Source organism: Saimiri boliviensis, chromosome 6 (genome assembly GCF_048565385.1).
Source record: "Saimiri boliviensis isolate mSaiBol1 chromosome 6, mSaiBol1.pri, whole genome shotgun sequence".
NCBI classification, from domain to species: Eukaryota; Metazoa; Chordata; class Mammalia; order Primates; family Cebidae; genus Saimiri; species Saimiri boliviensis.
The window spans coordinates 32,499,586-32,512,035 of NC_133454.1; the positions used below are offsets into that span (position 1 = coordinate 32,499,586).

The following is a 12,450-nucleotide window of genomic DNA, read 5'->3' on the forward strand; positions in this document are numbered from 1 at the left end:
AGATATGTGCACACATATGTTCACTGCAGCGCTATTCACAATAGCAAAGACATGGAATCAACCTAAATGCCCATCAATAATAAACTGGATAAAGATAATGTGGTACATATACACCATGGAATACTATGCAGCCATACAAAGAAATGAGATCATGGCCTTTACAGGCACGTGGATGGAGTTGGAAGCCATTATCCTCAGCAAACTAACGCAGAAACCAAAAACCAAACATTGCATAATCTCACTTATAAGTGGGAGCTGAATGATGAAAACAAATAGACACATGGTGGGGAACAACACACACTGGAGCCTGCTGGTGGTTGGGTGGTGGGAGGGAGAGCATTAGGAAGAATAGCTAATGGATGCTGGGCTTTAAACCTAGGTGATGGGATGATCTGTGTAGCAACCCACTAGGGCACACATTTAGCTATGTAACAAACCTACACATCCTACACATATACCCTGGAACATAAAATAAAAGTTGAAGAAAAAAAAAAAAAGATTGACTTCCACCTTAATCACTAGTCTGGCTGCTGCAATAGCAAATATGAAAGGAGTTATAGGGGAGCCAAACTATCTCAGAGGATGCAACTGTCCCTCAGTGGACACTCTGGAGTCTAAGTAGGCCCTAAAATAAATCCTAGGAATGAATACTACCATAGATCTACTCATCTGAATATGTACAGACAAGTCAGGAAATATGGTCAATTGCATCCAACTGCCTATACAATAAACATTTTTTCCCCCTTGTTTTTCCTGTTTCATGGTTTTGTTCCCTCCTCATAACCCTAACAATTCTGAATAGCACTGTGATTTCTTTCTAGAATTACTTCCCTTTTACTTGTCCATTTCTGTCTTCCTCATCATGTCTATCGACAGCTAACACTAAAGCACCTAACACTATAGTAATAAATGGCCAAATATAAAAAATATTTATAGTCATGTAAAATGATACGTGAAATACATGAGCTTAAAAACTGTTTTTGTGTTGTTATTGAATCAACGATATTGATGAAGATGATAAAATAATACAATACCTGTAAAGGTTAATTCTATTTTTTTAACATTTCCATTTTCTTATTAACTACTTGCTTTTGGCCCCCTAATCCATGTTAATTCTTACTCCCTAACAGCCTTTTTGCCATTCTTTTGATGTTACCGTGACCTAAGAGCCTCTTGTATTCTCCAAATTCCTATTGAAGTAGCATGCTTGGTTGCAATGACCTTAGACATCAGAAAAACTACCTATAAGCATTTTATGATCAACAGTCAGCTGTTCCAATAGGAAAGGTGCTCCAAGTCAACAAGATGCCTGATCCACATAAGTCCTTGGAATTATTAGTGCCTTAATTTACAAATTAACTTCATGCTATTAAAAGTAATAGGTAACATTCTAAGATTTACTCTTTAGCCATCTCAAACTTGTCTGTAATATCCCACATGAGAAGTGACGCCTCTAGGTCCTCGGAGATACTTTAGAGATCATTATTTCTCATTTCCTCCAGCCTTCCTTTTTATGAATCATTTGTGATCCTTTACTATTCCTCCGTGATTATCACTTCTAACTCTGCCTTGTTTCTTTGCGGATGCTGTGCCTTCATCTTCACCTTTCAATCATGGTTTTATTTTTATTCCCTAGAATTTAGTTAAGCATTATATTGCCATGTGCCAGGGAAATATGAGTAAGAATACAGATATATAGGCTGGGTAGGGTGGCGAACACCAGTAATTCTAGCACTTTGGGAAGCCGAGATGAGTGAATCACCTGAGGTCAGGAGTTTGAGACCAGCCTGGCCAACATGGTGAAACCCCGTCTCTACTAAGAAATACAAAATTAGCCAGGTGTGGTGGCACATGCCTGTAATCCCAGCTACTCAGGAATCTGAGGTGGGAGAATCACTTGAACCCCAGAGGCGGAGGTTGCAGCGAGTCCAGATCATACCATGGCACTCCAGCCTGGGTGACAAGAGCGAACCTCCAACTAAAAAAAAAAAAAGAATACAGATTATGTGAAATTTTCATTTCATAACGTTTGAAAAAGGTATGTACTCCTCATTAAACATTAAACATCAGCATCAATACTGTCGCCACATTGTGATTTTTTTCTACCACATTTATTTACAATAATAATATGGATAATTTCAGGAAATGAATTGTAGAAAATATTAACTAATTTCTATATATGGGCTTAATGTAGCTTTTTATAGATATGTACACAGCAGTCCATGCCATGAGTCATGTGATAGATGAATCCAACTTCAACCAACACTTCCATTAAGAAAAAGAAGTTCCATAGTAGAACAGATCCTACTACAACAACACTTTTAAGAATTAAAAATATAGAATAGACAGGGTTCATTTGTTCACTCAGCAACTACTTTACTTTATTACTTTTTGGCAAAATTCAGATGTGCAAAGCAATGCAGATACTAAAATATGCTTTCCAAGTGTTTTTGGCTGAATTTATCTCTCAGCAGTTCTGACCCTAACATATATACTTACATGGAAAAAACTATGGCTAAAAACAAATAAAAAACATCTTAATCATTAACATACAGACAAAATTGAATAGAAAAAAAGCATCAACATTATAAAGCATGAAAATTTACATAAAATTGTTCCTGAATGTAAAGGTTGAAAGACTCCCTGGAGACTGGAAACATATTTGAAACAGAAACTTTCTAGAAAAGGAAAAAATCATTCTTCTACTTAGAATGGATATGCAACAAGTTTCTGAAGCCAGGGGATTGAACTGAATGATATATTGAGGTTTCTTCCATGGCCCACTGATTTGATGATAGCAGTAAAAAATATGTTAGTGAAAATCACTTAATACTGTAAAAGGATAATAAACAGGTCTGGACAGGAATTCAGCAAAAATACATGTAGACGTTAGTCTAAATATATTTTTAAAATACAATATATTTTGACTAAACTGGCAGGACATGGACAGCTCATTCAGTTGACAGTCATCTGTTATAAAGCCATTATTATATAACTTTAAAATACATTTACAGACTTAAAAATTATTAAGATAATGTTTTATGTACATCACATAAAAGTTCAATCAGACTACAGAGTGCCATTTCACAGGAATAAAGATAACCATGTTTTAAACAAAATATTTTGCCATGGATATATATATATAAAATGTATAAATATGTCACATGATACAGAAAAACAAGAATCATGATCTTCACATTTACAAGCATTTAAAAAATCTTCTCTGATGGAAACGTGTTACAATTCAGTCAAACTTCTCTTCTTGAAAGTAATCCGCAAAATTGAGATATTCTTCAAGTTGACCATATTTCTGCATGTACAATAGAAAAGCTAGTTATTTTACTCAAAGCAATGAAGATAAACTGGGCCTTTGCAAACTACAAACACAATTAGGATAAGTTCATTTCATGGTAATCGTGAACAAAAATCTTTTTATGATAAACAGAAACTTAATTTCAAATAAGCATTTCCAACTCATAAAAAGCACTGGAAAGAGATCAAAGTGAATAACATTATTAATTTCCTAACTGTGTTGTAAATTACAAAATTTTTCTATTATCATATTTAGAGTAGAAATGTAGTAACTTCAATGACTTAATAAAAAGTTTGTTGAACATATATATCAAAGTCTCTGCTATGACTATCTATGTACAAAGTTTTAAAGATACTTTCCCTGCCCCTAAGGAGAATAGAGTTCAGTAGTAATATACCAATAATAATCAGTAATAAGTGCCAAAAGAGGTGCAGACACTGTCATGAGGTTCAGAAGAGAGGTCATGGTTAGTTGAGGTAACCAGCAAAAGAGTGGCATTTAAGTTGTCCTGGGAAAACAGATTTGGTAGGCAAAGAGATGGTGGCGAGAGTTTTCAGTAAAAGACAATAGACCACCAAACAGTGACATGACAAAAAAATATGGGACTTGACTACAACCTGGGTATTTTTAAGAGAACAGAGAGAGAAAAAGACTGAGCCAAAGAGACTGAGGTCAGAGAATACAAATTATAAAATACTGGCTAAAGAGTTGAACAATCATTTGACAGGTAATGGAAAATTGCTAAAGGTTTTGGAGCAGGAGACTGAACTGATCTAAGGTGTATTTTAAGAAAATCGGTAAAGTATTCATTCTAGAATAGTTCAGCAACTAGTTATGAGTCTATGATAACAATTTAGGTCATGAGGATCCAAATTTGAGTGATAGCAATGAAGATGAAGACTAAAGAACAAGGTGGAACAAGTTAAGAGAGGAGTCAAGAATGATTTAGAGATTTCAAAGTTGACAGAGTAGAATAATGGCAGGGTTATTTTGCAGGCTGTTTGTGGGAGGGAAAGAGATACACGATTTCAGTTTCAGACATACAGAGTTAAAGTATTTACTTCGGTGAGGGGATTAATGACATAGTGGTTTCTTGACTCTGTTTCTATCCTCAGTGAAATGAGAGAGGATCCCAGAGACCCTGACTTTTCTGGTGACAGGGACCTACAGAAGGGAATGTGAGAAGTACATTTTCCTTCTAGACCTTGAAGGCCATGAAACTCTTTTTTATAATCCTGTGATATCTGACTGGCTCTCCTTTTCAGGAAACACAGAAGAACATAACAGAAGGGGAAATATCCTAGGGACTACTTAGGAATTTTCTTTGGCCTAGTACTTAGATAGGTTTTATTAGATACAAGTAAAGTACTCTAGGATTAGAAACCTATAATTTAAAAGTTTGAATGTTTTAATGCTTTTCATATTATCTTTCTTCATATTCTCTTTATTATTTATTAAATTTCTATTTGAAAATTAAGAATTAAAAAAAAATTTTAAGAGACAGGGTCTCACTATCTTGCTCAGGCTGGCCTTGAACTCCTAGACTCAAGTGATTCTACCACCTCAGCCTCCCAAATAACTGGGACTATAGCTGTGTACCACCACACCCACCTAGGACAATTAAAATTATCTCAGCTATACTAAGATAGAAGGAAGGAGAACCTCTCTTTGCTTTCACTGCAACTAATAGTTAAGATTAATCGATTACTTACTAATAGCTAGGAAATACAGGAAATGCTTAAAACATGTTACGCATTTAAACTCCACAATCAAAATCTTTGTCATTATTACTATTTTAGTTGCTACTTTATAGATGAGAAAACTTAGGCTTAGAGAAATAAAATAGCTTGCTCCCAAATTCTACTGCTAGTAAGAGGCAAAGCAAATACTTAAGCCTATATTTTTAACCTGTATGAGTATGCTGTTTCTGAGATTTAAATGGTGTGGTTGGGATGCAGCTTTGGCAATAAAAAAAAATAAAAATCTTGAAAAGGAAAGTGAAACTCACAACATTGCAGTCAGTATTACTCTGCTATCCTCTCCCCGTAAAGATGCTGCTCTCATAATTCTTTACGAAAAATTTGGAGGGTTTGGGTCTTATTTTAATAGTGAAGTCTACTGTCTTACAATGCCTGATGGACTTACTAATGAAAACAGTTAGAATTGTGGAAATGAAGTGTGGGAAAGAGGTCAGAATATAAGAGAAGTTTAGAATCGTCTACTCAGAAGTAGCAGCTAGAACTGCAGAAGGGAAATGATTTGCAAAGGAAACTGAAAGGATGAAGACAGAATTCAGTGTTAACAGGTACTTTTTAGCAGCAATCCTCAAACTTTTATCTACTTAAGAATCACCAGTGCTAAAAATATTTGATGTTTAACATCCATAAGGATTGTCATTCAATAAATCTGGGATGACGCTAGGGGATTGTACATTTTTCAAAAACTTATAGGTGATTCTGACATAGTTGAGGGCCATGTTTCGAGAAGCATCAGTTTATGGGTGGGAAAAAAGAGAAAGAGAAAAAGTTGAAAAGGAAGGGAAAGAAAAGAAATCAGAAGTGTTTAAGGAAGCCAAGGGATATCTAATTATAATTTTAAATTATTGTTCATATAACTATTCTTTAATACATTTAAAATTTACATACAACTGTCACTCGTAACAGTTTCACATACAGTATTTACAGAATAAAATGGCACTTGATACTTCTATTGACATGCTTTCTTCACTACCTGATGTCATGCATCCACCAGCCAATCCCAATAATCCTATCTTCAACTTCTCAGGAAATCCCATTATCATATACACTTTCTTCTTCTTCTTCTTTTTTTTTTTTTTGAGAAAGAATTTTGCTCTTGTTACCCAGGCTGGAGTGCAATGGCATGATCTCGGCTCACCGCAACCTCCATCTCCTGGGTTCAAGCAATTCTCCTGCCTCAATCTCCCGAGAAGCTGGGACTACAGGCGTGCACCACCATGCCCAGCTAATTTTTGTATTTTTAGTAGAAATGGGGTTTCGCCATGCTGACCAGGATGGTCTCAATCTCTTGACCTCGTGATCCACCCGTCTTGGCCTCCCAAAGTGCTGGGATTATAGGCGTGAGCCACCGTGCCTGGCCACACTTTCTTCTTAATGAACAAGTATTCGTTAGAATTTTGCCAGTGTCATATCAGAGTATGTTATTGAACTCTTCTTCAGAATAAGACATGCATTATTATGTTTATTATGTATTTTGGTTTTATTAAAATTTTCCTATTTGTTCTTTTCTTATACTCAAGTTGCTCCTACACCCCTTTAGTATTATTATATTAAAAATGGATCACCCTAGTTCAACCTTTAGAAGGAAGAACAAGAAGAATGAAGTCAGTCTAGCTGGCATGTCTTTGGGAAGACATGCTGGCTGAGACATCCTGAGGTAATGAAAGTAAAATGGCTGAAGAAGCAGGTAAGGGAAAAAGTAAGGTGTGGAATACAAGCTGGAGGCAGAAAGACAGAAGCAAACAGTATGTCTAAGGTAAAAAAAGGGGTTGGCATAATTGAAAAATATGAGCAGAAAGTGCTGTGGAGATGGCATTCAGGTAACCCTGTGCCCCAGGCATTCTAAAAGGTTAGAGTAACTCTACCAGACTGTAGCCAAAGGCGGCATGCATCGCAAAGCACACACAGTGCCATCACCCAAAGGCACACAGTGACAGCGATAGACAGAGTGAGGATGAGAAACATCAGAGCACTTGACAAATTTTGAAATTTCTTCATAGCACAAAAAGCTTCAGATGGGTTTATATTGGCTATAAACTTCTGTGGTTTCTAGGAAATCTTTTGAGAAAACCTACAAACAAATTTTTTAAGTGGAGGAATCTAAAAAAAAAAAGGAAGATCTTTGGTATTTTTATGTGGAAAAAATGTGCATATTGTGCTAGACACGCACAATCTTGAAATACCTTCAATGCCTAATGTTAAACGTTATTCTTTATGCATAATAGGACACTTAGCTTTCTTGAAAAGAAAGGCTAAGCTCCTTTCTTTTCCTAAGAGAGCAAAGTGTTATATTATGCAAAAAAGAATTTTTTTTTTTTTTTTTTTTTTTGAGATGGAGTTTCGCTCTTGTTACCCAGGCTGGAGTGCAATGGCGCGATCTCAGCTCACCGCAACCTCCGCCTCCTGGGTTCAAGCAATTCTCCTGCCTCAGCCTCCTGAGTAGCTGGGATTACAGGCACGTGCCACCATGCCCAGCTAATTTTTTGTATCTTTAGTAGAGACGGGGTTTCACCATGTTGACCAGGATGGTCTCGATCTCTCGACCTTGTGATCCACCCGCCTCGGCCTCCCAAAGTGCTGGGATTACAGGCTTGAGCCACCGTGCCTGACAGAATATGTTTTTAAAAAATTCCAGGTCCCTTCTGGTGTCCTAAACCTTGTTAAGCTTTCTCTGGGACACAGGATTTGAAAACGCTTTTTTTCTGCAAGAAGTTCCGTGTTCTTCCCTGTATATGATACTATTATATAACATACACAGTATATGCACAGTGATTTTTCTATGCATAGTATCCAATTCTTTATAACTGTGCTACCCCAATAGGTTTTGCAATTCCACTACAGACTTGGCAACACTTAAAGGCATCAATAAAAGCACTTAAGAATTTAATGTTGTCTAGGAAAATGAAGACGGGAAGTAACTCAATAAGTGATGGCTCTCTCCTAAGGCAAATGAAAGAGTATGGGTAAGCGGGGAGAAGCATTTGGAGTAGGATAAATAGAAGCAAAGTAAAAGGCAAAAAGCTGAAAAGAATAAAGTGAGAGAAAGAAGATGTAAGGATCAAGATGTGGGAGGCAGGTAAGATCACTGGGTGGTGGTTTGTGGTGGGAGGATAATTGTCAAAGGGAAATCAATAATGATGTAGTTCTCTAGACTGGGAGACCTCCACCAAACATGACATGTCCTAAAAACTTTCCTATTCTCTTTTCTTTCCCTCTGCCGATAAGTTTGTTTTCTAAGCTTTCTTGCCTTATTTTTTATATTCCTCTTTTACAAATGTCCCTATGATATAACCCAGGCAATGGATCTCAGGTCAGGCTTTTTTTTTTTTCTTTTGAAGATTAGATGTTGATATGAGTTGCCTGAAAATCTACGATTTGTTCTCTCTTATACATTCATGTAACTAGACTGGTTTTAGAAGACTGCAGTCATATTAGCATTATTTCCATATACCATAAACAATTTTAAAAGCTCTGTGAGCAGACCAGAGCTTATGAGCTGCCAGCAGATCTTCAGGAATCCAGTGCACTCTTCAAAGCCCCCACTTTACTCCTGATATCAAATTTAGTGATCAATAGGATATGGGGGAGTCAAAATCAGTGCCGTGGCCTGAAACCTCTGCATTCCCCTCGATCTTCAGTTATAGTGCTCACTGCTCAGTCCCATGTCCTCAAGAAGAGGATGTGGGTGGTATTAGAACTGGCAGCCGAGATCCTTTCCTCAGACTGGCACCAGGTGCTTCTTCACTCTCAGGTCACAAGAACTGTTCTAAAGAATAGGAAGCAGACAAGCAGAGGTGAGTCCTATACTCTGTCAAAAAAAAAATCAGGGGACTTAATATATATGTAAGCAATACATAAACAAAAGCGAAAGGACAGAGGTCCTTCAGTAAAATATTAATGCTTATTAAAATTTATCTGATGGGCTGAGTGAATCCTTAGAACATCAGGGCATCTATTCAGAAGGACAATGGTAAGGATGAAAGGAATGAGTGGAAGAAGGGAAAATACAAAGGAGAGAAGAAAGAGATTCTTTTAAATTTCACTATCTTCTAATCATTTGTCTCCTTTTGCTAATCACAATTAGGCTCCAGAATCGACATGATGAAATTCTCACATATTCACTTTACCTCCTTAATCCAGCCACTTTCTTTTGATTGACTGAAAATTCTTTCCACTGTTTCTTTAACCTGTTCATCTTCAACTTCTTCTGTCTTTGCAATGGAGCAACATTCCTGGTACAGTTTGAATTTAAAATGTTTCAGTTTATGATAAATTCTGGTACGATCAGCACAAATTCTGCCAACCGTGAACACCTAAATCGAGAAATAAAGATTATTATCTGACATATGAAGTGAATAATATGGTAAGGAATATATTTCCTTTCTGGTTTTCAGATTTTCTTAAGTAGTAGAATCGAAATGCATTATTATCTTTAAATGATCCCTTTACCTTCTCTTATTTACACAACTAGTCAAACACTGAGCATCTGTGACATTTCAAATATTGGGCAAGACACTAGAGATACATAAATAAAAGATGTATTACCTGTATTAGGGAGCTACAGTTCTGAGAGAAAGACAAATGGTTATAAAACAATGTGAAAACTGCTATGTCCAAGATGCTATCAAAATGCTAGTGAGGAAGGGCACTTAGCTCAATCCAGAGAGGAGAAAAGTCACTAGGCTGATAAAGCTTCAACTAAGTCTTGAAAACACAAGAGTTTGCCAAGTTTGGGAAAAGAGAGAAATGGCTTTAATGTGAGGCAGAAGATGGGCAAGGTAAGAAAAAACATGGAAAATATTTTAAGTCTTATTTATGAGTTAAAAATGCCTGGATTATAATAATTTTGTAGCTATACCCAACATGTAAAACTGAAACAAACTCTTAAACCAAAATTAAGTATTGGCAGTTTTTTACTAGATACTTTTCTTCCCCCCCCCCACCAAAAAAGACATAAATTAAAAAAATAACTTTGTATTTAGGTGTACTGGTTGCTTTAAGGTGGTGTATGTGAATAAGACATCAATATTTTGCTGTTAGCCAGCTGTAAGCCTTTTAATTTCTATGTTTATATGGACTTGTATAATTCTATGATTAAGAACACTCTTTTTATGAAATCAAACAACCAGAACCTTTCTCTTTGAGAATGTTTCGAATTTTTAAAGTTTGTTATATAAACCTACAGCTAAAGTAGGAAGACAGTCTCAATGCACTGACCAAATTAAATAAATTTTTACCTAAATTATTTTACCCACTGTAGAAAATGCATCAGAAAGGGCTCCAAACATTATGATATGGTCAATTTTATTCTCATGGAGTAACCTAAGGAAACAGTAAACTTCTTGATGACTTATGTATTTGTGTTTATACCTAACTAAGTGCACTAATGGGTTACGCTTTCATGAGTACAAGTGTTATAGTTTTCATGTTTATCTATGTAACTTGTGTTCTGTCTGACAGAAAAATACACCTGTTTCCTGAATCCACACTGCAAGGAAACATACAAGTGATGAAAGACAAACCAGGAGTATGTTTCCAAAAATGAGCAGAAGTTATATCACAAATTAGCAATAGTCAGGCTTGACGTTTTTTTTTTTCCCCTGTGAAAATTGTATCTTGGACATTTTACAATCCTTCTTCAAATCTTCAAAAGTTTAAGAAAAGCATGTTTAGATTTATATTCGCGGCTCTGTAGAAACCTTCCTGCTTTGTGGATCATAGAAGTAAACAGGTGTTATTGTACATGGCTTGCTTATTAAAAGTAAGTTTTCCAATTCAACCTCATCATCAAAGCAGTCCTGGTAGTAAATGACATTTCAGCAATTCACTTGCTAATACCTCCAACTTTGTGTAAAAAGACAACACAAAAGTTGCTGTGACTTTATGGGTAGCCTGTTCGTCTCCATTTCTGCCATCAAAGTAGATTGCGTGGGAGAACTCAGCTACAGCTGTTCTAGATGAAGTAGAGGCATAGGATAAAATGACTTGTATTTCTATCACATTTATTCTGTATTTCCACAAAACAAGAGGAATTTAACTGCATAGCATTTTTAAGTTGAAACAAGAGGAAAGGAGAGGTGTTTAAAAGTCTCATTTTTTTTTTCCTGTATGAAAAAAAAATATCCTTTGAAAATATTTAACGTTAAGGTTTACTTCTTTCCATTTCTAATTCCTACCTTCTTGGTATCTACTTATCATCATATAGATCTATAAATCCAAAATTACCTTAAAATATTATTATATTATTTACTCCCAAAACTTGATCACATTTTATATGTAAGAGCCTATACAGAAGGGTACCACTATTGTAAAGTTTCACAGAAAACAGTAGATGCATATGATAGCTGTAATATTTCTCCAAGTGAACTTACCCTCACCCTATGCCTGTTTTCAGTGTATTGTTACAGCCCACTGTATTTCTTTACTATATAAATTGAAGTATACAGTACAACACAGCTTACACTGTAGGAATCAATTTGTATAAAGTACTAAAACAGGTAACAATCTAAGGTGTTAGAATGATTTCCTTAAATGTCCAGAAAAATATATTTAGAAACAACTCTAATTACCTAGTTCCATTTCTGTACATTAAGGAAATTACTCTAACAAGAAAATTAGTATAAAAATACCATAGATAGAAAAATAAGTGCAGTGGTGAGTGTTCACAAAGCAGATAAGCAAGACGACATATAAATGATGACTATGCAGGGTTAAGCACAGTTCTATGAAATGATAAATATGAGACTGAGTCAGTTCAGTTATCAGTATGAAACAACCAGTAGTACATATTTAAAGACTGGAGATGGAGCTAAAAATCTATCACTGAATTTTCCTAAAGCAGAAGAAAGCAGCAGAAAGAATCTGATTTCTAATTTATTAGTTCTATCATGTGGAGTGTAAATTAAATGTGGATAACAAACTGAGGCAAGGAAATATAATGAAACATGCACTGTGCAGACTTTGTAATATCCAGCCTACTGTAGGTAGCTTTTTTTTTTTGAGACAGAGTTTCGCTCTTGTTACCCAGGCTGGAGTGCAATGACACGATCTCAGCTCACTGCAACCTCCGCCTCCTGGGTTCAGGCAATTCTCCTGCCTCAGCCTCCTGAGTAGCTGGGATTACAGGCACACGCCACCATGTGCAGCTAATTTTTTGTATTTTTTAGTAGAGACGGGGTTTCACCATGTTGACCAGGATGGTCTCGATCTCTTGACCTCGTGATCCACCCACCTCGGCCTCCCAAAGTGCTGGGATTACAGTGTAGGTAGCTTTTTAAAGTATTTCTCTATGCTCTTATTTATATGCAGAGGAGCCTGTTCCTTATGGAAGTTAAAGTATGAAGAATGAAGAAGAAGATTCTCAAGAAAACAGTAAGTAAG

At 36.0% G+C, this 12,450-nt stretch overlaps 1 protein-coding gene across 8 annotated transcripts in view; it reads right to left on the reverse strand.

Annotated features, from left to right (window-relative positions):
- Positions 1-2,132: 2,132 nt before the first annotated feature.
- Positions 2,133-12,450, reverse strand: part of CCDC82 (coiled-coil domain containing 82) — a 38,089-nt gene continuing 27,771 nt past the window's right edge. For 5 of the 8 annotated variants that reach the window (XM_010334631.2, XM_010334630.3, XM_074400456.1 and 2 more), the window contains 2 exons: positions 9,198-9,383; positions 2,133-3,310 (listed from right to left, as the gene is read on the reverse strand). In XM_010334631.2, the coding sequence (XP_010332933.1) occupies positions 3,245-3,310; positions 9,198-9,383 (252 nt within the window). In that variant the 3' untranslated portion in view covers positions 2,133-3,244. Of the gene's footprint in view, positions 8,837-9,197; positions 9,384-12,450 lie in introns of all 8 variants that reach the window. The other 3 variants (XM_074400455.1, XM_074400454.1, XM_074400460.1) reach the window with 2 other exon arrangements.